The sequence below is a fragment of the Ooceraea biroi genome, chromosome 9, assembly GCF_003672135.1.
Source record: "Ooceraea biroi isolate clonal line C1 chromosome 9, Obir_v5.4, whole genome shotgun sequence".
Classification (NCBI taxonomy): Eukaryota; Metazoa; Arthropoda; class Insecta; order Hymenoptera; family Formicidae; genus Ooceraea; species Ooceraea biroi.
The window spans coordinates 14,700,094-14,726,197 of NC_039514.1; the positions used below are offsets into that span (position 1 = coordinate 14,700,094).

General features: G+C 29.7%; 4 protein-coding genes across 8 annotated transcripts; all 4 read right to left on the reverse strand.

Annotated features, from left to right (window-relative positions):
* Nucleotides 1-1,313: 1,313 nt before the first annotated feature.
* On the reverse strand, nt 1,314-6,330 carry LOC105276026 (photosynthetic NDH subunit of lumenal location 5, chloroplastic). Its single transcript, XM_026972654.1, has 5 exons — nt 4,105-6,330; nt 3,788-4,020; nt 3,448-3,702; nt 2,899-3,175; nt 1,314-1,967 (listed from the first exon to the last, which is right to left on the reverse strand). Exons 1-5 carry the CDS (start codon nt 4,309-4,311, stop codon nt 1,857-1,859), a joined length of 1,083 nt encoding a protein of 360 aa, XP_026828455.1. The 5' UTR covers nt 4,312-6,330; the 3' UTR covers nt 1,314-1,856.
* A 161-nt stretch (nt 6,331-6,491) lies between these two features.
* On the reverse strand, nt 6,492-10,158 carry LOC105276025. Its single transcript, XM_020030622.2, has 6 exons — nt 8,601-10,158; nt 8,252-8,425; nt 7,701-7,950; nt 7,418-7,486; nt 7,236-7,322; nt 6,492-6,983 (listed from the first exon to the last, which is right to left on the reverse strand). Exons 1-6 carry the CDS (start codon nt 8,732-8,734, stop codon nt 6,930-6,932), a joined length of 768 nt encoding a protein of 255 aa, XP_019886181.2. The 5' UTR covers nt 8,735-10,158; the 3' UTR covers nt 6,492-6,929.
* Nucleotides 10,159-13,157: 2,999 nt separating this feature from the next.
* On the reverse strand, nt 13,158-16,306 carry LOC105276308. Its single transcript, XM_026972377.1, has 7 exons — nt 15,848-16,306; nt 15,325-15,599; nt 14,970-15,131; nt 14,501-14,750; nt 14,220-14,288; nt 14,063-14,149; nt 13,158-13,808 (listed from the first exon to the last, which is right to left on the reverse strand). The coding sequence occupies exons 1-7, from the start codon at nt 16,106-16,108 to the stop codon at nt 13,755-13,757; spliced, it is 1,158 nt and encodes a 385-aa protein (XP_026828178.1). The 5' UTR covers nt 16,109-16,306; the 3' UTR covers nt 13,158-13,754.
* Nucleotides 16,307-17,405: 1,099 nt separating this feature from the next.
* LOC105276023 lies at nt 17,406-25,566 on the reverse strand. Of its 5 annotated transcripts, XM_026972371.1 has the most exons (11): nt 25,440-25,566; nt 23,602-23,748; nt 23,173-23,422; nt 23,040-23,108; nt 22,879-22,968; nt 21,353-21,627; nt 20,803-20,958; nt 18,318-18,567; nt 18,051-18,119; nt 17,851-17,958; nt 17,406-17,613 (listed from the first exon to the last, which is right to left on the reverse strand). In XM_026972371.1, coding segments are annotated over exons 2-11 (1,374 nt in total). In that variant the 5' UTR covers nt 23,604-23,748; nt 25,440-25,566; the 3' UTR covers nt 17,406-17,508. The 5 variants fall into 5 exon arrangements, with proteins under 5 accessions (XP_026828172.1, XP_026828173.1, XP_026828174.1 ...); XM_026972372.1 differs by lacking the exon at nt 25,440-25,566 and having other exon boundaries at nt 22,879-22,959; nt 23,602-23,912; XM_026972373.1 differs by lacking the exon at nt 25,440-25,566 and having other exon boundaries at nt 17,869-17,958; nt 23,602-23,912.
* Between the last annotated feature and the right edge of the window lie 538 nt (nt 25,567-26,104).

Genomic DNA, 26,104 nt, shown 5'->3' on the forward strand with positions numbered 1-26,104 from the left:
AATTATTAAAAATATTATTATTTTAAAAGAAGGTGCATCTTTCTGAAATGACAGTATAAATAAGATCGAATATTTAATATACACATCAAATTATTTCTATTTACGTAGATAAAAAATTAAATTATATAAATTATAATGTTGCTAATGCATACAGTCTACAATAAATTATAAGTCAAAAGGAGAAAACAAAAAAAGATTCATATCAGTTTCTATGAAGAAAACGGATTTCGAAGCTGTCCTTAACTACAAATGAATTGGAAGAGCAATAGTTTTTTTTATTATTCTTGACTTTATGTCTTAATACATTCATATTTTATTCGTGTATTTCATTTTGTTCGTGCTCTTAAATTGTAAGCGCGATGTCGCCCGAAACTGCTGATAATATATGCTACTAGAGAAAAACAAAAAGAAAAGAAGAAAGCAAGACAGGAAAATGGTTACCACGACATTCTCGAAAGCATAATGGTCAATGTTGTGGATGTGGAAAACGCATTATTTCACGGTATACAAGATATTCGTGATGTCGAGGTGGACATCTCGATGAATGTTGGGAATATCCAGCTGCAGTTGCAAATCGATATATGACTGTTTCCTGCAGTTCAAAATAAAGCGATAATAAATCTTTTGTAAAGAATGCATTGCGTGCGTATTGTGACAATAAAATAAGGAGTACAAAGTTGAAGTAAATTCGCGAGAACTTTTGCTGTTTTTATAATGATCACGCTAATTCCAAATTGTTTTTCTTGTGTTACTTATCTAACAAGCGAAGCATATAAGTAAAAGGAGTTTGCATCCTTGTTTAAATATTGATTCAGAAGTGATTCATTCTATAGTACGCGTAATAAAGCTATCACTTAATAGCAGTGTTACTTAATAGCGTAATAAAGCTGTCACTTAATAGCAGTGGTCTAATTAATTGAAAACTCGATTAATTGAAAAAAGAAACGAAATTTTCTAAAAGCTGTCAAGTTGACTAGAATTTTACTTTATTTCAAGCTTTCGAAAGCAGTTTCGAATGGTGAATCCAAATTTTTCATTTTAATTTTACCGCAAATTATGGAAAAAGTGAAAAATACGAGTTCTGTTTTTACGTCGGTTGAATATTTTAACTTGTACGTCAATCGAGATTTTAATCAATCTACATGTTGGCGAGAGTTCCAATTTTTAAATCGCATGACATGCATTTAAAGCAGCAACGTAGCAACCTACGCACGTATTATCAATTTAATTCATCTCTATTTGTATATTTTTATTTGTTTATTTGCTCTTGTTATATTGATCGAAAGCATTTTTGTTTTAGTGATTGCATCTATTTTTATGCTTTCTACAGAATTTGTACAATAAACTGTCAATTCATTTTGATTTATAATCGTTCCTGGCATCAGTTACATAGCATTATCCGAAGAAACTGATTATCCAATCTTGCCTTCCGTCTAATCGAGATATAGTCTAGGTTCTATTGTAATATTTTTCATTTTCAGTACACGATTAAGTAATTAGAGAGATCTATTGTGATTAGCACTCAACACAGATATGTTATATTATAAAATAAAATAAATTTTAAATTTTACAAGAGCTTTTACTTTATCATATTTTTATTAAATCTGAATCAGTAAAATTAGTACATTAGCGTATTCTGTTGTAACGTTATAGTTACTATCTACTACGATAATTAAAAGGATACAACATTTACAACGATGTAGAATACTTTACTGAATCTTTAATCGCTTATTATTTATTCCTTCATTTATGTAATCGTGGTTTTGTGGCAGAACAATGCGCAGGTCATAATTAATGATACGCAATCAGATTATGCGATAAATGATATTTTCATCCGTGCAGATAATATGATCAGTTCATATTTGGAGCTTGGACAGCTTTTCATGCTCACGCTTCGATAGAATTCCGCAATTTAATACGATCACCGATTTTATTGGCTTTCCGGTCTTCGTACCGAATTCCTCGATCTGTTTAATCATGGCAGACGTAAACAGTTTACCACTACTCTGTGGTCGAGTTTAAACGCGCGGACGGTAATTAAATCTCTCGTAAAACGATATCGTGTGATGAGAGTTCTTTTTTTATGTAAAAAGTACGAGATAATCCTGACACAGAGTATTTCTAGATTAACGTTGTTGATTTTCAATTTGCTACATTTGGCAACTTACATATTGCACAACTAAAAGATAAAAAAAATATCGTTGATATAATATACACATACAAAATGTCTAAAATTTTAGATATAGATAAAAATTAAAATTAAATTTTTTTATTTAAATCCATATGTGGAAGTTATTGTTGATATTAAAGGTATTTATAAGTTGCAAATATAAATAAATAACGAACGAATAATGATGAACGTAAAACGATTAATTATTAATATAACTACATTTTATGTTGAATATAATCTAATTTGAATTGAAAAGAATTTTTTAACAAAAAATCTGAATTACGTCTTTGTATGTTGTAATTTACCAGATAGTTGTTAGATGGCGACATGTGTTCCGCTGATGTGTGATAATCGATTAAATTACAAAATTATTTATTAACTTTAAAATTATCCTACATATTTATATTATCGGTGATTTAATATGTTAAAAATACAATAATAGTTTAAATTAATAAACCTAATATTAAATGTATCAAGAAAAAATAATATATACATAATTAACCAATAAAAAATAATAAATGACAAGATGACAATTAATAAATTAATTACAGAATCATTTTTTTCATTAAACTGTCTTGAAATATTAAAGTTACAATAACGGAAAACAATTATTTTTACAATTTTTTCAGTTTTATTCAAATTAGCTATATTAGTTGCCACCATACTGCTAATGTAACATTGCTCATTTTGGCAAAATTTGGATTAACAATAAAAGTGTACAATGTTACCTTGTAAATGTTTGTCATTCCACCGATCACCTGACCGAAGACTACGTTATTTTCGTCCATGGTTTCCAAACGTCTAAACGTAAGATTAAACTTGGAGTCGTTTCTATCGTTCTCGTTGTTGCACATAGATAGGACACCAGGTCCTGTATGGCGCAGTTGGAAGTTCTCTTTCTCAAACGAGTTGCCATATATAGAGGTACCGCCGGTACCGTCGAACTTTGTCACGTCTCCTCCTTGGCACCAGTAGCCGGAAACGATACGATGAAAGGGAGTGTTCCTACGAATTGCAAATTTTATACGTTTATTTTTTGAACAGAAGGAAACTTCGGTCCAAAGTTTTACAGATTTAAAGGAGTCTCAGATTCCTGGACAAATTTAGAGTAGCTTTTATTTCTGGGAATATTTCGGAAGCATCATCATCGTTAATGTGATCTCTAATTTAATTTTCTTTATGATTCTTTGATTTTTATTTTATATTATTTTTATTTATATTATTTTTATATTATATATTAGATATTGTATATTTTGCGATGTGTAATAATTACGTACTTATACGACAATCCGTTTGTTCCGCGGCAAAAGGCTGCGAAATTCTCGCACGTGCGTGGCACTATGCTGTCGTACAGCTCGAATACTATGCGACCAAAGTTCAGATTTTCTCCTTTGATCCCGACGTCGAAGAAACATTTTGTTTGACTCTTCTCAGCTAGTTGCTTGCGCACATCTAACGCTGTGGACAGTCTCTCGATTATTGAGACGAATCTGTGTGATGTGAAAATTATCAGAGATTTTATGGACGTGTACAAGAACTTGATCTATTCAGCACGCGCTCTGCGAAAGGAGCTTGATCGCGAACTCCATAAGCGAGAGCATAAAATAAAGTTAGCACAGAATCCTTTGTTTTGTGTTAGAAATATTAATTGGTAACCTTGCACGGTGTTCTACCGCTTCGTGAGTACTTCTCCACTGCTTCAAAAACACACGAGCAGGATATTGACTTTCCGCTTGACGTATTTTCTTCAGCATAACTTTGTTTTCCCGCATGATTACATTGTTTCTACGATCTTGATCGTCAAAGCTCGTCTTGTACTTAAAATCTGGTGCCCAGCAATCTACATGTCCCTAAAAATGAAGAAAGTGTTTAATATTTATCGTTTAATATTTAATATATTTAGCTTGATTTTTATATAATAATAAGCAACTAACCCCTAATCGATAAACGATGTTTAATTTCTTTAATAGCTTTATATTTTCCTTATCTATATTTCTGACTCGTACAGCATCTTGTTGCAATTTAAATGCTTTTAAGTAAGCAGATACAGGGAAATATGGAGGTTTGTTATCGACTTTCGGAACAATGCGTCCTTTACGTGATTTTTTAGATTTTTTATTATTCATGACTGAATGAAGCATATATTTTGCCCATAACTTTAAATGTTTACTACACAGATTTTGAATAATGTTTTTCTTTTTTTTATAAAGACTCTTTTATACTGATGTCATTGTATTTTTATGTTACTCACGTCAATCACATCAACAGCATCTTTTGCTACGAATTTATAACCCAGATTTACGAAAATACGTCAACTGACGCAATATTCAGGTAATAATTATTATGTAACAAAAACTGAATTTAATAGCGAGTTAATGATGTATAACGTGTATCTTTGATAAATGAGCACGATGATACTTATTATACAACAGATACGCATAAGTGATGCACGAGGCATTAATGAGCTCGTCAAGCAATTCGCAATTTGTTAATTAATTAAATAACTATATTCGCTCATTTCTTTTGATACTTTCAACATCCAATTATCATTAAATTATGTCCGGTACTTATTAATGTATTGTAAATAGGAGAGAAATCAAATTACTTTTCTTTATTACTAACGCTGTTATTTTCAAAGTAACTACTTTTTCTGTATAACAAAATGTATAAAATTACTTTTATGAAAAGAATAATTTGCATAAAAAGATGAGGATAAGGAAGAGGAAAGAAATTAACATAAAAATAAAATTTAAAAAATCTCAAATATCGCAAAGTTTTTTACACATTAAACCTTAATTATGTTGGAAACCTGACGTGCTGATAAAATGTAGTTTGCGGTATCGTTTTCAGCACCCAAAAATCTATAACAAACACGTTGTCTGGTTTAAAATTATTTTTGGCTGTAAACCAGTGTAATCGTTACAATTTAGTAACAAAATTTACCACGAACTATCCTAAAACGAGCCATACTATTCTTCTTTTTCATTTTTGACAATCCATTCTTGTCCCGAGATTTTTCAGTGTATTGTCTAACAGCAAACCTCTTCAATTTCTGAATTTCTTATATAAAAGGATAATACAATAAACAAATAATGTTTATTCAATGTTTTAAACTGTATACGCTTCATACAATAATATAGTTAATGTTTGAAGATACATGATGAAAATTATAAACATGTTGCTTGGATAATAATTGTTCTAAATTTTATATATCTTGTGAAAAGAAATTTCTTAACACGTTTAATATCGTAACGGTCACTGATGATTGACATGCAATAAATGCATTAAAATACGTAAATACTGATATAACATGCAATTATTTACATTTTCAAGATAATGGTTGTTTAATAATAACAGAAAGGCATAACAAACAAAGTGTATTTGTAAAGAAAATTGAATCTTTTTATTTATTAAAATTATGGATATGATTACATAAATATGTTACGATAAACTTTAATAACCCAGTTGTAGCGTGAAGGAAAAATCAATTACAAAAATTACGTTTGGCGGTGAATGTGTTAATCATATTTTTTGTATGAATATGCAGAATAATTTTCTCTCCTTTGATCACAAATTCTTCTACTGCATTAATACCGTACGAAAATCTATAAATCAATAATTTCAAATTTACTTACTCCATACTCCTTAAAGATTGTGTATTTCGCATAGAATCGATATCGTGTTGTTAATGCTAACGTTCTTTTAACGTTCCTTATCATGATACACTCCGAGGAGCATTAATAATAGGGTCATGAACATGTTCAACGAAACGTAAATTTGATATTCGGAGGGATAATCAGGTATGTAAGGCATCAGTCTGCCTACCATGAAGAAGCAGTAAACCAACTACAGCAAAATGTAAAGAATACTAAAGCACGGTCACGGACGTCCCATGGGAAAGTCCGCAATCTTTAATCTGCACACATAACTGATGGACAAGAGCGGCGATAAAACTGATTGAATATTTCGCGTTACCACGGACAGTCGCGAATGCGAATATTCTTTCTCGGTTGACCGCCGGTCGCGAAGACTATAGGATGTTTCGTAATTCCTGCACTTACGCATATTCAAGCAATCGATCCACTTCTATATGTTATGAGTTAATAAAATGTGCGGCCATTAGTAATAAGTTCGTTGCATATAGTTACATTGTACGTATTATTTTTTTATTTTTTCTTTACGATATGATAATAATTTATTTATGAGTATTTATGAAAAGATAAATATATAAAATTGTTTTTCTGCAGAAAACAATTATTACAAAAATAAGAAATACACGTAATATATAAAATAAAGCAGTTAATGTTTTAAAGCAATTAAGTATTAATTTTTCAAAGACACATAAATACCAAAGATATATTTATAAAGACAGGAAATGTATACATGCCAAACATTTTATACTCCAACTAATTAAAAGTTTTTTTTTAATATTACATTAATTACAACTTTTTTAAGAACAAGATACACGTTTATTTATTTACATGTGATTGTATTATTGAATGGAGAGAGTGTGGTGCGCCTCAGTGATGTCAGAAAGTTTGCGACGGTTCGCGAGACCATATTCCCACCGTATGCTATAAAGCACTCTTTCTGGCCTCCCTGCCTCACTGCGCCGTAATCAACCACGCGCGCGCGGCCCTCCTACCGACGACCTCGCTGCACGAACCGCGCTAACGTGCGTACTGATTCGCAAATCTTCTTTTATTGCTATCTCAAAATTTACAGCACTTCACTTATTTGCAAGGTCTTCTTCTGCCTCTTATGAAGGTGATTGTATTGTAATTATTATAACCGTCCCAATGTAATTCACACACTGTAACAGAGTAGTGCACATTACTTTAATGTTTATTAATATATATGTGAAATAGCCGATATTATCGATATAAACCGTAAATACAAATATAATGATTAATACTGTTTGTAATAAATATTTTATCTGCTGATATTTAAAGTTAAATTACTTTGTAATAGTGTCATTTTATTAGCTAGTATTATTATAATTAATATGCAATTGAGAATTTTGGAAAATAATATAATTATATTTGTGCGAAAAGTAATTACAAACCTGTAGCAGAAAGTTATGTCCAAACTGAAGCCCAAGTCCTGAGATCTTTAATGGTCGTTGTAATAATTTATACAGAAATTGTATAATCTGTAAATATTTATAAATATAATTTATAAATGTAATATATAATTTATAAAAATAATTTTATGTAAAAATATATTAATATTAAAATTATTACTTACGTAATCCTGTGTCTCAATATCCAAATTATGATGTGTCAATTTATTGAGAAATAATTCTGTTTCTCCTGCCTGGCATTAATTTACAGAATTTAATATTGTATAAGTAAACATATCTTTAAATAAAGATATAAGAAAGTTTAACACATGGAAGTAACACAGACAATTTTAACAGTTTTGACTAAATCTTATTTTTCGACACAAATAATAAACTAAAACAAAATAACAAACTCCAACTATATTATCTTATAGTTTATAGTACATGCATTTTTCTAAACATACGTACCTTGCTGCAAACGTTTTCGCATACACAATTACAAAAGATCATTTTTATGATACTTGTTATAATCCAGATATAATTAACAAAAAGATCGATTGCCATTTCATACTTAGAATTACTGTAAATAATTGCGTTATAAGCATCTTTGATAAGCTGTGCCGTAATAACATTAAATGCGAGTGCCTGCATCACCATATGCCATCCAAATATTTTTGTTAATTCTCGTGTTATCACACACAATTCAAGATGAACATGCCTGCAAAATGCATCTAAAATGTAATAGATAAACGTGAACTTTTTAGTTACAAAATTCTTTTTTCCAAAAATAAATTTTATGAGACTTTTCTCTTCTGGAATACATCTTTTTAATCAATGGTTTCTGAAGATCATCTACGTTATATTAAGTGTTTATTTACTCCCAAGCGATAAAATGGTAATAAACGAAAAATATTTTTACTATATTGCAAACTTTACAACATAATTTTAGGCTATTATTTTATTGCGCAGATTAAAAGTTGCTATTATATGCACAAAACTAGTTTCTTGAATATTCTTACATTAAGATCAAGACGATTACTTTGGGAGGATGACGATTACTTTTGATGCCAATTATGTGTCGGCAATCCACAGGTAATGCGGAAATAACCCAAGTATGCTTTACTTGCTGCGTATCCTGCTCCGTTAACTTCGCAATACATTGATTGATCTGATCGAATTGAGATCCTATATATCTACATCGTTACAATACCATCAATTTACAATTTACAATAAGTGTGCAGAATAAACTAGATGTTAAACATTCATTAAGTGCATTATTTGTTTCATCTCATACCGAGATCACATTTTTTACAGTTTAGTAGAAATCATATAGATTTATAAATAACATATATCGCATCGGTTACATACCTTAGTAGTATCAGAAGAAATATATCGCAAAGTGAATTTACATGAAGTGTTTGATTTGTAAGGAAGGGTATGCATATGGCCATCGCAGCATAAGAATGAGGGAGTTTTCCAAAAAACCATATACTGTCAATCATATTCAGTAAAACGATCACGGCAATCCATCCAATGATCAACCATGTAATTTGTCTGCGTAATTTTGCATAATTCTTTATCGTCCCAAACTTCTCCAACGTGTCGTTTACAATATTTAGTTTGTTCAGACAACATTTAAATCTCTAAAAGAGGTGTGATATGAAAATAACATTTTGAGAATACAATCGTAGTTTGTGTAAGACGGAAGGAGGAAATAGTGGCCATATTAGATATCAATCCGGTATTGTACACATATTAAGTATTCAGGTATTCAAAGTAAGAAAGACGTTCAAGAATATTTTAAGACGCAGAAATGAGTTTTGAGAATTATTATCAAAAAATTAGTATAAGAATTATTTCTTAATACTCACATCATACGACAAATTCCATACCTTATTATAATGCAAGCTAAGCAATATCGTCAATATTGCAAAAGTAATACTAGTTTTAATAATTACAAACAACTCTAAGTTAAATCTTCTAAGGAATGTCGTTACTTCAATGATGATGTAAGTATAAAGCAACCATACTATTAGAATGTAGAAGATAGTAGGATAAAATCGCGACCGTCCGCGAGGATATTCAAACACCCCGAAACCACATAAACACAATAAGATTAAGAGCGGGGATATAGCCGTTTGGATATTCTTCATGGCCACTTTGACTTAAACTAGTGACTTATCTGGTGTCAGAGCGTTCCTCGATAGTGAAGACAATGCAAAATGAAAAAACTTACATTCCTGCTAACGTGATCGAGACGATAGTGACTACCACTGTTTATTCATTAATCATATGCTAACACTTATGCAAATGAAAAATATCGATTTGGTGGAATGAGAATTAGTTTTTATAATTCAAACAGACAAAATTGTAGAAACTATAATAAAGCGAATGGAAGCATGATACAAAAATAAAAATAGTTAATAGTTTTATACAATTTTAGGGACATCATTTCGTCTGTTTTTGTATGTAGAAGGAAAAAGAACAGTTTTACTTAAATTGGAAAATTTAGAATACGATATTTGGGGTTATTTATTAGAAGTTGTAGAATATTTAAATATTATTACGATCTAATTATATTAATTGTCATTATGATTTTAACATATTGTGTACACAATGACTACTGCATAATGAAATGTTCTTGATCTAACTTTTGTTGATCTAAATAATGTTACGAAGTATCTAACAAGGGTCAGAACTGCTTTAAAGGGCCGATTCAACCTAAATGTTGAAATACACAGCTAACAGAAAATATGGGTCTAATATTTTACAATGTTCTACAACATAAAAGCTTATTAAAATCGGTGACGGACAGTTCCGATCCTTCCCTTGTAAGTACTATTATAAATGCATTTGGGCATGTTGTTATCCCAAATATTAAAAACATTCATATAGACATTTATATTGTAGATATTTAAATTATATTATGCAGATATTTATATTGGCTGTTAAATTAGTAAATAAATTATAATTTTCGCTTTCCTTATTTTTTCAATTATGCAACGTTATTACTGTATAAGAAATTATTAAATATCTAAAATATATAATGTCAGTTTTCAATTAATATTTACTGAAAACTGGTAATTTACTGTAATAACAAAATAATTTAAATCATAAGTAATTTTCACAACATGATAGTGCTTTTGACTTATTGTTTTGCAATGGTAAAATTATATTGTATATTCTTCAGAACACACATAAAATTGCTTTAAATCAGGAAATAAATAATTGTCAAAAAAAATGAAAGATATAGATTATAAAATAATTTTAAATAAGTGTAAATTGTAAAATATATATTAGGAGATACCAAGTTTTTAATTTCTAACATTATAAAAACTAATAAACATTAGTTTTAGAATATATTTAGCAATGATGTATACATATTTAAAGAAAATCTTATTTTATATATTCTTTATATCTTATTTTTATATATTAAATATTAAATATATATTATATATTAGATATTTTATATGTCATATAGTATTATATATTACAATATAGTAATTGCAATTTCTGTTAGAGACAAGGAGATAGAGAAAAGCGTCATACATTTATTCATTTACGTGTGATTGTATTATTATAATTAAAACAGTTGCAACAGATTTGACGAACTAAAAGAACATAATATAAATACTTTTTAAATGTTTATGAATCTAATCGCTGATAGTAAATAATTATAGTAGTAAATATACCATACCCCATGAAGAAATTTAAAACCAAATTCAAAAAATCCATATCCACGAAATCTAAGCGGTGTTCCAGCTATTTTTAATAACAGTTGTGATATCTGTATAGTTATTACGATTATTTAGTACGATGAATTACTTAATACACGTTACAAGCTTTTATTTAAATTTAGTTTTACACTTTAACTTGTATATATAAAAACTTACGTTTTCGCGAGTTTCGATATCATAAGTGGAATCCAATATCTTATTTACAAAATCTCCCGTTGCACTTGCCTAAAATTGGAGAAAAAAGAAAGATTGTAAAAGAAAATTTACATTAAAATCACTTCTAATCTGACACAATATAAAATTCAATATTATTTAATCATATAGCGCTTGTGTGTGTGTGTGTGTGTGTGTGTGTGTGTGCGCGCGCGCGCGCGCGCGGGCGTCGGAAATTTTAAATTAATTTTTAAATAAGCAAATGTTGCGAAATACAATGTACAATAGAAGAGATACCTTAATACTAACTCTTTCACACATATAGTTAATAAGGAGCAGTTTAAATAGATATAAAGATGACCAGAAGACTACCATGATAAAGAACACCCTTCCTCTACTGACATAGTTCTTAATAAGTAATATGTTAAAGATTGCGTGTAGTCCCAAGGCTATACAACAGAAATAATTTCCCATTTTGAGAGTCATCTGTGCGCTGAATATCATGTTTACTTCTTGAGATATTTTACATAACTCCGAATGAAGATGTCTGCATAAATACCATACTTATAATTCCTGTGGCACGCAGTGTATCGCGATTCATTAAATTTACTTTGACTGTCTTACATTACGATCCATATAATCCATTTGCTCCTTGAAATTTTCAATATTTTGCGTTGGCGCAAATTCAACATGGAATGTTGTCCTGTAGATCGTTTTATGGTACGTGTTTGTATATTATCTTCCAAAGATTGTTGAAGCCATTCATTGATTTGGTCAAATTTTAATCCTATATATCTAACGATTAATAAATAAATTATAATTTTCGCTTTCCTTATTTTTTTCAATTATGTAGCGTTATAAAAAAAATTAAATATCTAAAATATATAATGTCAGTTTTCAATTAATATGAAAAACTTATCATAATGATAATATAATATAGTAACGAGTTAATATAGACATGCGTATTCTTTACAAAATGAAAGATCTAACACAATTAACAGTTAAAAAGATATTACTTACATATGCAAATACAAGCAAATGTACTAACCCCAGAAGACTTGTAATAGTCAAATCTCCAATAAAGGTAACATCAAAGCCATAATGTAACATAAAGATAATATAGACAACTGTTGCACTATTATCAATATTATATTGATCTTTAAACCAAAAATAGTCTCCATAAATCGTTACTATGCATGTTATCCACCATCCTGAGATGATCCATATTATTCTCCTGCGTAGAAACTCGTAATCCGTTGTTATGCCGAGCATTTCCAGTGTATCGTCGAGCATAGCAAGTTTTTTCAGACAATTTCTAAATTTCTAATGGGAGTTTTTAAAATAAAACAGCGATATATATTAAAATACGTGATTAACATTCGAATGAAAGTTTAGCGAGTAAACGTGTAGCATTGTTTGTATTAATACACTCCTACCTGGTTTTGGTACGCTTCGGATACAATTGACAGTAATATTGCAATGATATTTAATCGTATACAAATATGATACACAAGGGTATAATGAATTATATAGGGCATTACTGTATGCATCAGAACAGAATAATAAACAGACCACAATAATAATATGTACAGAAAACTGAGCCGTGGTCTTGGCTGACCTACGGGAAATTCAATGATTCTTAAACCGAGCACGTAATTCATCATCAGGATTGGTGACAGTACCGTCCGCAGACCTCCCGTCATGACGGAAACAATCGCGATTCTCAACTGCATTCTCACTGCTCACAATTGCACAGTATAGAAACGATAGCAAATTGTTATAATTGCAATTGCTACACTTATATTGGAACAATCGATCCATTGAAACATGTATTATATTTTGCGAACGTATTTTTCAACAGGCGGTATATATCGATGCGTCGCATACTTCTATTATACATTGAAATGTAATATATCCATAGCGGAAATGTTAATGCCATATTTTAGTTTATTAATAGTGTTATTTGTTATAATTGTTATAATATTTGTTATAATTTATTATAATTTCTTATAATTATTTGTTATAATTGTCATAATATTAATATTGTTATTTTCTTCCTCTTACTACATTCCTTTATCATAATATAATTCCTTTACCGTAATTATATTACGTAAGTTGGAACAATTATTAATTAGTAAATTGCACATGTGATATAACATTTCTTAATCAGCATCAAATGAAAGTATATTACAAAAATAACAAATCATTATAATTGCAGTTACTGCATTCTATATCTATATTGAAATAATCGATCTACTGTAACATATAGTTCGTGGACATTCAAAACACTATTAGTAATAAACGCATGGTGTGCTATTATATTCAAACATATATGTATATCTAAAACGTCAACATTGATTTGGTTTCTATTATTATATTTGCAATTTTTTATCTCTCTTTTAATTTTATCTTTCTTGTTCTTTCTTTGGTATATTAATCATAATGTTATTAAAAGACTTGGAACAATTATTAACAGGTCAATAAGACATGTGACATAGTTTTCTTTAATCAGTATTAAATGAAAAATATAACAAAGAAAAATAGCATATACATTGTCAGTTGGTAAATGTAATGAAATGTATTATATTCCTAACACTTCATTTCTTACTTATTTATATGGATCTTCTGCCTTTTATGAACGTGATTGTAAGGTAATTATTATAACCGTCCCAATATAATTCACACACTGTAACGGATTAGTGCACATTATTTTACTGTTTATTAATATATGCATATGTAAAATAATGCATGGTATCTATACAAATCATAAATACAAATAATGATTAATTATAAATATTTAATAAATATTTTATATGTTGATATGCATATTTAAAGTTAAATTAATTCGTAATATTGTCATTTTATTTGCTGATATTATTAAAATTAATATATAATTGGAATTAGAAAGTAACATAACTATATTTGTAAAATATTACAAACCTGTAGCAGCAATTTATACCCAAAGTGAAGCCCAAGCCCTGAGATCTTTAATGGTCGTTGTAATAATTTATACAGAAATTGCATGATCTGTAAATATTTATAACTAAATAAAAATAATTTCATGTAAGAATACATTAATATTAAAATTATTGCTTACGTAATCATGTGTCTCGATATCCAAATTATAATGTGTCAATTTATTGAGAAATACTTCGGTTTTTCCTGCCTGGCATTAATTTACAGAATTTAATATTTAAGTATGCATATCTTTGGATAAAGATATAAGAAAGTTTATTGTATCATGGGAGACACAGAAAAAGTTAACAGTGGTGACTAAATCTCATTTTTTGACATAAGTAACAAACTAAGGCAAAATAACAAACTACACCTATATTAGTTTATAGTTTATAGTACATGCATTTTTCTAAACATATGTACCTTGCTGCAAACTTTTTCACATACACAATTGAAAACGATCATTTTTATGATATTTGTTACAATCCAGATATAATGAACAAAAAGAATAAGTGCCATTTCATAATTAGAATTGCTGTGAATCATTGTGTTATAAATATCATTGACAATCTGCGCCGTAATAACATTAAATACGAGTGTCTGCATCACCATATGCATCCCAAATATTCTTGTTAATTCACGTGTTATCACACACAATTCAAGATGAACATGCCTACAAAATGCATCTAAAATGTAATAGATAAACGTGAACTTTTTTAGTTATAAAATTCTTTTTTCCAAAAACAAATTTTATAAGACTTTTCTCTTCTGGAATACGAAAAATATTTTTACTATATTGCAAACTTTACAGCATAATTTTAGGCTATTATTTTATTGCACTGAGTAAAAAGTGCTATTGTATGCAGAAAACTAAGTTCTTGAATATTCTTACATTAAGATTAATACGATTACTTTGGTTGTTTTGATGCCAATTTTGTGTCGGCAATCCACAGGCAATGAAGAAATAGCCCAAGTATGTTTTACTTGCTGTGTGTCCTGTTCCGTTAACTTCGCAATATATTGATTGATCTGCTCAAATTGAGATCCTATGTATCTACATCGTTACAATACCATCATTTATAATGTACAATTTACAATTTACAATTTACAATAAGTGTGCAGAATAAACTAGATGTTAAACATGCATTAAGTGCATTGTTTCATCTCATACCGAGATGACATTTTTTACATTTTAATGGAAATTATTTATAGATTTATAAATGACATATATTGCATCGTTTACACACCTTAGTAGTATCAAAAGAAATATATCGCAAAGTGAATTTACATGAAGTGTTTGATTTATAAGGAAGGGTAGGCTTATAGCTACCGCAGCATGACAATGAGGGATGTTTTCAAAAAACCATATACTATCAATCATATTCAGTAAAAAGATCGAGGCAATCCATCCAATGATCAACCACGTAATTTGTCTGCGTAATTTTGCATAATTCTTTATCGTTCCAAACTTTTCCAACGTGTCGTTTACAATACTTAGTTTGTTCAGACAACATTTAAATCTCTAAAAGAGATGCGATATGAAAAAACATTTTGAGAATACAATCGTAGTTTATGTAAAACGGAATGACGAAATATTGGCGATGTTAGATATCAATCCGATATTGTACACATATTAGGTATTAGATATTCAAAGTGAGAAAGACGTTCAAGAATACTTTAAGATGCAGAAATGATTTTTGAGAATTATTATCCAAAATAATATAAGCATTATTTCTTAATACTCACAAAAGCATACGACAAATGCCATACCTTATTATAATGCAAGCTAAGCAATGTAGTCAATATTGTAAAAGTAATACTTGTTTTAGTAATTATAAACAACTCTATGTTGAATCTTCTGAGGAATGTCGTTACTTCAGTGATGATGTAAATATAAAGCAACCATACTACTAGAATGTAGAGGATAGTAGGATAAAATCGCGACCGTCCGCGAGGATATTCAAACACCCCGAAACCACATAAACACAATAAGATTAAGAGCGGAGATATAGCCGTTTGGATATTCTTCATGGCCACTTTGACTTAAACTAGTGACTTATCTGGTGCCAGAGCGTTACTGGATCGTGAAGACAATGCAAAATGAAAAAACTTACATTCGTGCTAACGTGATCGAGACTATATTGACTATCACAGCTTGTTCAGTAATCGTATGGTAACACTTATGCAAATTAAAAATATCGATTTATTGGAATAAGAATTATTTTGTATAACTCAAACAGGCAAAATTGTGCAAACTGTATGACAGAGGTTTGAATTTCGCGAGAGATATTTTCTTTTTGTCATGCGGCGTGCTGCGTGCATTTAGATACATTTTTATTTTATCTACTTCTTCTTTCTTGTATTATCCTTTTAAGGTTTCATTTTAACGAGCCGCTGAAACTGATCGTTTGACAAAAAGGATCACGTAACTTTTGTCGCTGAGCTATTGTAGTGGTAATTTTCTACATGAAAAAGAATAGGAACGACAAAATTGAGAGTTGAGCTACGGATGTCGCATTTTTCGTGTTTTATTAGCACTGTCAGTATTATTAATGTATTGTAGTAGAATAGAATTATTTTATTTTTATAGAATTATTTCTTAATACTCACAAGATCATACCGCAAGTGTCACAATTATAATGCAAGGTAAGCAATATAGTCAATATTGGAAAAATAATACTAGTTTTATTAGTCTTAAACAACTCTATGTTAAATCTTTTGAGGAATGTCGTTACTTCAATGATGATGTAAATATAAAGCAACCATTCTATCAGAATGTAGAGGACAGTAGGATATAATCTCGGCTGATCGTGAGGATATTCAAACACTTCGAAATCGCATGTACACGACGAAATTAAGAACAGAGATATAGCCGGTTGCATATTCTTCATGGTGGCTTCGACTTAAACTAATGACTTTTCCCTGATGTCCGAATATTACTCGATCGTAAAGGTGCGAGATGATAAAGCTTACATTAACGCTAACGGAATCGGACAAATAATGATTCTCACGGTTTATTTGTTAACGAATTACAATAGCACTTATATGGATTAAAAATATCGATCTACTGGAAGCATTCTTCGTAACTCAAACAATCGTATTATGCAACAAACCTAAATTAAAAATATTGATTTCTTGGAAGAAGGATTAGTTTTCGGTGCTCAAATAAACGAGGTAATCTAAACGGAACAAGGTGTAAAAAGACATGGTTATGTTTTATGTAAGAGTATTTCGTTTTCATACATAGAAGAAAGAGAAGGATTTTTATAAAAAATAGAAATTGAGGATAAGAAATTAAAATTAATTTAAGAGAATGCAGAATAGAAAAATTTACATATTATTATTTATTATATAAAACAGAAGAAATATATACATATTTTCAGAAACTGTAGGTGTATCATATATATGCGAGTGCTTTCACAGATTTAATTTCATATAACTATATAATCTTCGTCATTCACTGGCTGACTTATGTCATCATAAGACACATGCATCTGTATTATAATTATCAAAATGGTCACAATTGATTTGCAGAACTGAAAAAGTATATTTTTATTTAATATGATAAAATAGAATTGCTTGAATAAAATAGAGAAAATTTAGATATATAAAATAAGACCAAAGAGAAAAATATAAATGCAACTAAATCATAAACATTTTCATTATATGAAAGTCAAAAACACATATTTACAACATCATTCAGACTTTTGCATGCAATCTGTGGGAAAGGGGTAAATATAATATATTTATTTTATATTAATTTGGATATTTACTAAATGTAGAGAACGTACGTGACGAATAAAACCATAATCGAAATAGAAAAGCCCCAGGCCAGAAAATTTTATTTCTCGTTGCTTTATTTGTAATATAAATTGTAAAACCTATACATTGGAATCAGTAGTAATGTAAACGGAGATGACATATATTTAAAATAAATAAGATATGTACGAAATCGTGAAGCGCAATAATTTACCTGCTCACGTAAATCTTCATCGGGATTATCGTTGGATAATTTATAAAGAATTGTTATTGTCTCCTGCGCCTAAAATGATATCGATACAAGAGCAAGATTCGTATTTGCATCGAAAATTCTATACGAAAGAAATAAAACTAGGTAACTTAAAGGAGTATTATTTCATGAAAATTTTGTCAACACGTTTATTATTGTTGCAAAATTTGCAACGTCCGTTGCTGTTCCGCTAGTTTCATTAATTAATCACTAATTATTCAATTCTGTTACCTTATCCGAGACAGTTTGACAAATATGAGTTAATCCAAATACTTTCACGATGCATACGACAAGCCAGATGTAGGAAAATAGTCCATCCAGAATTGATCCAATATTTTTACTTTTATCTATATATGATGTATAAATTACACATAAGAGATCCACGAAGAACGCAAAGTAAGAAGCCATTTGTAACGTCATCTGCATACTGAATACTTTGTTTAACTGATGTGATATATGGCTTAAATGCAAGTGAATATGCCTGCAATCGGATCATAATTGCCATAATCAAAATTGATAAATTGAAAATAAATAAAATATATGCACTAGAGAAAATGGATGGAAAATATTTTTAATGTAAAAAGTAATTCAAGTTTTATTATAGTACGTTTTAAAGTTATATTCCTTATACAACTAACAAGTAAACCTACGGAAGTGTCACTCTCCGATTTTTCTGAAATTTGGATATGTTATAATACATGAAAAACTAAGGGACACGTATTTTTTTTAGCGGCGGAAAAACATATTTAGGGGGTGAAACGACCCCCCAAAATGGGGGGTAAAATGGAAAAATTGCGATATCTTTGAGACCAGTGAAGCGATTTTAATGATTTTTGGTATGAAAGTATCTTTCGATAGAAGACGAAAATCGGCCTAGGTATGTTGGAAGGGGAGTGAAAATTAGGGGGTAAACTACCCCTAAAGTGACCAATTTCTTGCTGCAAAAAATCAGTTTTGATCTGATCGAAGTAAAATCTATTAGAACTTCAAGAGGAAAGCTAATTAAGGAACACATATTTTTTGTTTTGTTTTATATAAATATTTGGGGGTAAACAATCCCTAAATTGCCGCGTTCGTTTGGCATTGCGCATGAAACACCTTGTGAAACTATATTTTTTAACTGTTCGATCTTTTTACTATATTGGTTTTTTAAGTCGCTGAATCCGAATCTGAAATCAGATTTTCAAAATTCAATATGGCGGATCCACTATGGCGGACGAAAACTCGAAAAATTACTTGAATAGACAGTAACTCGACATGCGACTTTCAAAATACAATAAAATCAACTTTTGACATTTATTGTTAGTTATGTGAAGTGAATTAAACATGTTAAAAATATTAATCGTTTATAATAAAATTGTTTAAACAGTATAGCTAAAAAATGAAATGAAAAATTATTAGAGTGAGTTCCCTTGCCTCTCACTATTTTCTGTAAGTGTGTCAGAACACGATTCATTGTTAGAACGTTTATGTACAGGTAACGAAAGATTTGTTTTGTTATTTCAATTTTATTATTTTTTTTGTCGTTTTAATTTTTTTTGTGTTTTTATTTCATTAATTTTTTTATTATTACTTTTATTTTATAAATGGCTGATTTGACAATTAAATCATTTTTTGAAAGTTTTGCATACATGATATTCGTTAAAAAAATGTATTATGCACAAAAAATGATTTAATTGTCAAATCAGCCATTTATAAAATAAAAGTAATAATAAAAAAATTAATGAAATAAAAACACAAAAAAAATTAAAACGACAAAAAAAATAATAAAATTGAAATAACAAAACAAATCTTTCGTTACCTGTACATAAACGTTCTAACAATGAATCGTGTTCTGACACACTTACAGAAAATAGTGAGAGGCAAGGGAACTCACTCTAATAATTTTTCATTTCATTTTTTAGCTATACTGTTTAAACAATTTTATTATAAACGATTAATATTTTTAACATGTTTAATTCACTTCACATAACTAACAATAAATGTCAAAAGTTGATTTTATTGTATTTTGAAAGTCGCATGTCGAGTTACTGTCTATTCAAGTAATTTTTCGAGTTTTCGTCCGCCATAGTGGATCCGCCATATTGAATTTTGAAAATCTGATTTCAGATTCGGATTCAGCGACTTAAAAAACCAATATAGTAAAAAGATCGAACAGTTAAAAAATATAGTTTCACAAGGTGTTTCATGCGCAATGCCAAACGAACGCGGCAATTTAGGGATTGTTTACCCCCAAATATTTATATAAAACAAAACAAAAAATATGTGTTCCTTAATTAGCTTTCCTCTTGAAGTTCTAATAGATTTTACTTCGATCAGATCAAAACTGATTTTTTGCAGCAAGAAATTGGTCACTTTAGGGGTAGTTTACCCCCTAATTTTCACTCCCCTTCCAACATACCTAGGCCGATTTTCGTCTTCTATCGAAAGATACTTTCATACCAAAAATCATTAAAATCGCTTCACTGGTCTCAAAGATATCGCAATTTTTCCATTTTACCCCCCATTTTGGGGGGTCGTTTCACCCCCTAAATATGTTTTTCCGCCGCTAAAAAAAATACGTGTCCCTTAGTTTTTCATGTATTATAACATATCCAAATTTCAGAAAAATCGGAGAGTGACACTTCCGTAGGTTTACTTGTAAGAATAATTCTCGAAATAATGGAGAAACAAAAATCCTTAAAAAATCTATCAAATATGATATTCTCAAAATTACATTATAATCCATATGTATCTCTTGCAATCTTTGGCTTCTGCTCTTGATTGGTAATTAATTGGTATTAATTTATCCCATCTTTTAATGCATTTTGTATCTTCACTTAATAGTGTATAAATATGCTCGTTTATTCGTTGAAATCTGGAGCCTGTGTATCTGAATTTAATGAAAAATTAGAGGAAGACAACTGAAACAAAATCTGAGATATCAACTTCATTAACTATGTATATTTTGATTATCTCTATGGATAATCAATAATTTAATTATTATACAATTAAATATTTAATTATTTATTTATTAAATATTTAATTATTATTAATTTAATAACACTACCAATTTTTATCTACTCTTATTTTCTTTATCTATTATTTTATATTTTGTTATATAATTTTTAACAATTATAAGCTATGCAATCAAATCTGAAAGTCTTTAGAAAATGTTTAAGAGAAATAAGAAAAAATTTAGCTCTTTGTTCCAAATAATATTTATTAATTTAATAAATATTTTTACAGATACGCAGTTTACGATATAGTTGTGCACATATACCGACCCCAGGATAGTTCCCCATATCAATCCACTATAGGTATCAACATGGAACAAATGATTCGTGAAAAACGGAACACAGATACGAACGATATCGGAATGTTCACGTGTGTAGTAATATGATACGATACTATCTATTGTATTCAAGAAACAAGCCAATATTATCCATCCAATTATTACTCCAATCGTCCATTTATATAGCAATCTGTATTCTTTTGGTGTTCCGAGCACTTGTAATGTGTCATCCACAACGGATAGCTTACGCAAACATGTGCTCAAATCCTTAAAGAATAACATCGACTGAATGCACAAATTGTTTTTAATAATGCAATGTAAAAAGCAATATGAAACTTTCAGCAATATAATTTCATTCGCCATAATTAATAATATAAAGAAAGAATATGAAAGAGTATGAAAAGTGTACATGAAATATATTTTAAAAAATTTTGCTGTTTATTTTTAAAAAATTGAGACTGGCTTTCTTAATGAAAAGGAACTTGAATGCACGAAAATTAAAATAATTAATTCACAGCTTACATTCCTACCTTAAAATGAAACAAGCTGTCACACACAGATACAATTGTAGTGAGCATTACAACTTTAATAGGCCACGATATAACTACAGCATAATTGTTGTAAAACAAGTAATAACAGAGAAATACATAAAGGCTCCACGTAATCGAGAAATACAAACAAGAGAAATACGGTCTGGCGCGTCCAGGTGGATACTCGAAGATAGCCAAACCGCAAATCGAGCCAATGGTCAACAGCGGTGACAGCGCTGCTTGAATCGTTTTCATCATGGTCTTCGAATCATCAATCATAAATCTAAATCAAATTTTGCCACGCGAGACACACTTCCACATTCTTTCGTAAAACTGTCAAACACATTTACTTCCTTCTCTTGTAAACTTTCTTCATGTCTTCCTTTAGAAGACTTTACGAGAATTGCTCTGCGAGATAGGCAGCAAGTAGCCAGCGAGTATCGAGCGGTAAAAAAATACACAGATCGTTAATCTAAATTAGATGGTGTTTTCCCTATGGAGAGATGCTATCATGTGATTACCGTAATTCTCGCGAAATTACATTATATTGGACTTACAGGTATTCCATATGTATTTATTGATAATAACAAGATTGTTGCAATTTCGGATGACTGTACTGTTTAACATTACATGAACTTGAATGACATCTAATCGATATTATCACACACGATAATCTTATTACGTTGTTGCAATACTGTCTTGCTTCCTAATGTGACGATAGTGCCATCATTTTCTATACAGGAAAATACTTAACCCTGGATAACATCGACAGGTACTTTAAACTGCACCATAATCATCACATATGTTGTAATTGTAATGCAAAACTGAGAAAAAAAATGTATCAATTCATTGTTTTTACTATTAAGTTACCATTAGTAATCATATAACGCTCATCGCGATTATATTTAAATGAATAAGGTAACATAAATAACTTCAAAGCAATGGATAATGAAAAAAATATCAATGGGAATATAATACTATAATATACCTTCCAAATAAACTTATGGCCAAACTGGAAAAGATCCAACCCAGTGAATTTTAACGGACGATGCATTTCTTGTAGAGCGAACTGATAAATCTGTAGATTAGGTATATTATTGAATCTTAACATATTTTATTTGGTTTTTGAGTTATTAAAATACTTCTTACTTCTTTCCACATATCAGCGTATCGAATAGGAGTCGTTAGTTGATGGATAATTGTACAAGTTTTTTTCGCCTGAAATTCACATTTAATTATTATAAAATATTAATTTTTATAAAACAGTTCCGCGCAATTTTACCTTATATTCGACATTGTCATAGATATAATTTATAACGTAGAGATTTATTGTAAGCGGAAAAATCCAAGAGCAGATGACAAGCCAAGTGTATAACGTTGTTTTCTTTTTATAATCTTGTATTATCATTAAGAACAATTGATAACTAAATACTGTCAAGTATATAAAATAGGATGCTGTTTTCAAAACCATCTGTATTTCGAATATTGAATTCAAATCGCGAGCGATGCGACGTAATTCTAAATGAAGATGCCTGCCGTATAAAACATATATTTTATCACTAAACAATATAAACTAAACACACAATGTAAAAAACCATATAAAAAAGAATATACAAGAAACACTTTTTATAATTGATTAATTATTTCATCGTAGATCAGCAACAAAACAATAATAATATATACAAATATGTTGATATATTTAGCGTTTTACATCGAAGCCCATAACACTCGTTTGTAATTATTGGTTGACTGATGAACGATTGCAGATTTATTCCATGTACACTTTATTCCAGCCTTCTTTTTCACCAGAAGACATTGTATGTGCTCATTCACCTTGTCAAATCTATTGCCGACGTACCTGTATTACATAAAATATCTCAGAAATTATAAAATATATGACAAAAGTTTTGATCTAATGATAGAGAACATCTCTCCCCTCCGGGGCGAAATAAGTTAAATAAATCTTCTAAATAAGTTAATTAAAGAAAATGAAAAAACTGAATATTTTAATAAAATTAAATTTATTAAGTATTAATTAATACTTAATAAATTTATAAATATTGAGTTTTTTCATTTTCTTTAATTAACTTATTTTAGAAAAATCGCAGTGTAACTAACACAATAATATAATAAAAATAATATTACCGATCTGAAAAAAATTTCAAAATTTTTAATGCAATTACACAAATTTTAAATTTGTTATTTCAGTAATCACGTTTTATCAATTAATTATTGTACTTTATCAAATATTATAGGAAAAATGTAAGTAACGTTATAAATGTATAATTGTAATTATACATTTAAAAGAATATCATTACAGAAAGATAATTAGCTCTAACTATTGTAAATATATTGAACATACCACAGGAAAAAACTAAATGACAAATCCACTATTATATTGATATGAGTTATATGATTTAATACGAATGATATAATTAATGCCAAAAAAATATTTTGTATATAGTTGAGCCACCAATACGTGTCATAAGCAGTAATGATAAAAAGATACATAAGTCCACCACTTATTATTCGTTTCGACCATGTGCACATTTTGTGATACATTTTTGGGGAACCCAGTTTTTCTAAAGTATCATCCACAGCATCAAGCTTAACGATGCACATCATAAGTTTCTAAAATAATATTAAATAAAATAATATTAAAATAATATTATTTAATATTATTTGAATATTATTTTATTTACTATTATTATATGGTAATTTAAAACAATATTACTGTTCTTACTACATTTCTGTCATAAGAATAGTCATGTACAATATAATCGCGTAAGTAATAATATTAATCTAAATCTATATTTACTAGAAATATAGTTGTACCTCTTGATAGTAAAAATTCAAAATAGTATATATAATAGTGCCCAAAACATTAGTTGTTATGACAATACCATGAAGAATACTAAAAGTAATTCCCATTTGTTTTCCCCAGGTTATTGCAAAATAACTGATATACATATAAATGCACACAATTATCAAAGAATATAAAATATTTAAATATACAATCCACCGAATTCTTGGCTTCGAGTGTTTTACAGGATAAATACTTATACCAAGAATAAAATATATAAGAAAAAAAGACTGGAAGGCTTCTCGTATAGTGCTTGCCATGATCGACACCACTGTAAACCAACACTGAGTGTACATCCAACAAGCATATCACAATTGCTTCGATTGCACAATGATAATGAATCCCTTGAAGGTTACAGCACTTACGTATATTAAAACGATCGATCTGCTCTGATGAATGAGAGAGAGATAATTTATCAAATTATAGATATTACAAATTATTTATATAACATCACCAACTTTTTTCTCATGTGTGCTTTTATAAAAAGCTAATGCATTCAATAACGTTTAGAATAATATAATAGGTTAACTATATGTGTGGGTGCAGTTTTTATTTTACAGTATATGACAATATACACGATATACGATATAATATCACGATACATATTTTATGTACAGACACTGATTAAAATGGTGTCCCGCGGTCGCGCACGAGAGACACCGAGGACACCAAACGCTGGGAATCACCTCTGCTATTGCTATCTCTTTCTATCTCACGTCCTGTCTCGCTCGAATAGCCTCCACTATTTCTCCTATTATCTGGACAGGAATTTTGGTTTCACGCACACAAACACTTGAGCCGCTCACACGCTTGTTGTACGTCTCGCGCACGACCGCGGGCACTATTTTAGCTGATGCATTGGGAGAAGGGGGAGAGGTAGTGGTGGATGAGAGAAAGGGAAAGGATGGGAGAGAGAGGAAGAGAGGGAGGGAGAGGAAAGAGAGAGGAAGAGGGGGAGAGAAAGAGGGAGGGAGGGGAGGGAAAGAGAGGAGTGAGATGAGAAAGAGGGAAAAGAGAAAATGCAGAAGAATGAAAGAGGGGGAGTGTGGAGAGAAAGTGTAAAGGAAGGAATGATGAAGGGAAAAAGAGAGAAGAAAATGATGAAGAATAAGGCACGAAAAAGCGGAGGTCTGATTGTGTGTGGGGGAGGAAGGGATGTGTGAGTGTGAGTGGATGGATAATAAAAAAGACGAGTTAAAAGTCGGTTAGATGTGGACCGCAATATAAGTTTAACCATGACGTTAAATGTAATGGTCGTTCAGTTAAGCTCGGTTTAAGTTCGATTTTGTGGAACTGGACTTAAGAGATTTGTAAGAGAGTTGTAACCCCAAGGGGAACAGGAATAAAGCAT

Excerpts from the sequence above, each read along its gene's own strand:
- LOC105276026 (XM_026972654.1), bottom strand. The coding sequence starts at position 4,311 with ATGCTTCATTCAGTCATGAATAATAAAAAATCTAAAAAATCACGTAAA. Across the intron at positions 4,021-4,104 it reads ACATCGTTTATCGATTAGGG|GGACATGTAGATTGCTGGGC; the intron begins GTTAGTTGCTTA and ends CTTCATTTTTAG. Across the intron at positions 3,176-3,447 it reads ACAAACGGATTGTCGTATAA|GAACACTCCCTTTCATCGTA; the intron begins GTACGTAATTAT and ends TGCAATTCGTAG.
- LOC105276025 (XM_020030622.2), bottom strand. The coding sequence starts at position 8,734 with ATGATTGACAGTATATGGTTTTTTGGAAAACTCCCTCATTCTTATGCT. Across the intron at positions 7,951-8,251 it reads GTAATCGTCTTGATCTTAAT|GCATGTTCATCTTGAATTGT; the intron begins GTAAGAATATTC and ends TGCATTTTGCAG. Across the intron at positions 6,984-7,235 it reads GACATAACTTTCTGCTACAG|TGTGTGAATTACATTGGGAC; the intron begins GTTTGTAATTAC and ends ACTCTGTTACAG.
- LOC105276308 (XM_026972377.1), bottom strand. The coding sequence starts at position 16,108 with ATGAAGAATATCCAAACGGCTATATCTCCGCTCTTAATCTTATTGTGT. Across the intron at positions 14,751-14,969 it reads GTAATCGTATTAATCTTAAT|GCATGTTCATCTTGAATTGT; the intron begins GTAAGAATATTC and ends TGCATTTTGTAG. Across the intron at positions 13,809-14,062 it reads GGTATAAATTGCTGCTACAG|TGTGTGAATTATATTGGGAC; the intron begins GTTTGTAATATT and ends AATCCGTTACAG.
- LOC105276023 (XM_026972371.1), bottom strand. Across the intron at positions 20,959-21,352 it reads ATATGGGGAACTATCCTGGG|ATACACAGGCTCCAGATTTC; the intron begins GTCGGTATATGT and ends CATTAAATTCAG. Across the intron at positions 18,568-20,802 it reads AGATACATATGGATTATAAT|GCATATTCACTTGCATTTAA; the intron begins GTAATTTTGAGA and ends ATCCGATTGCAG.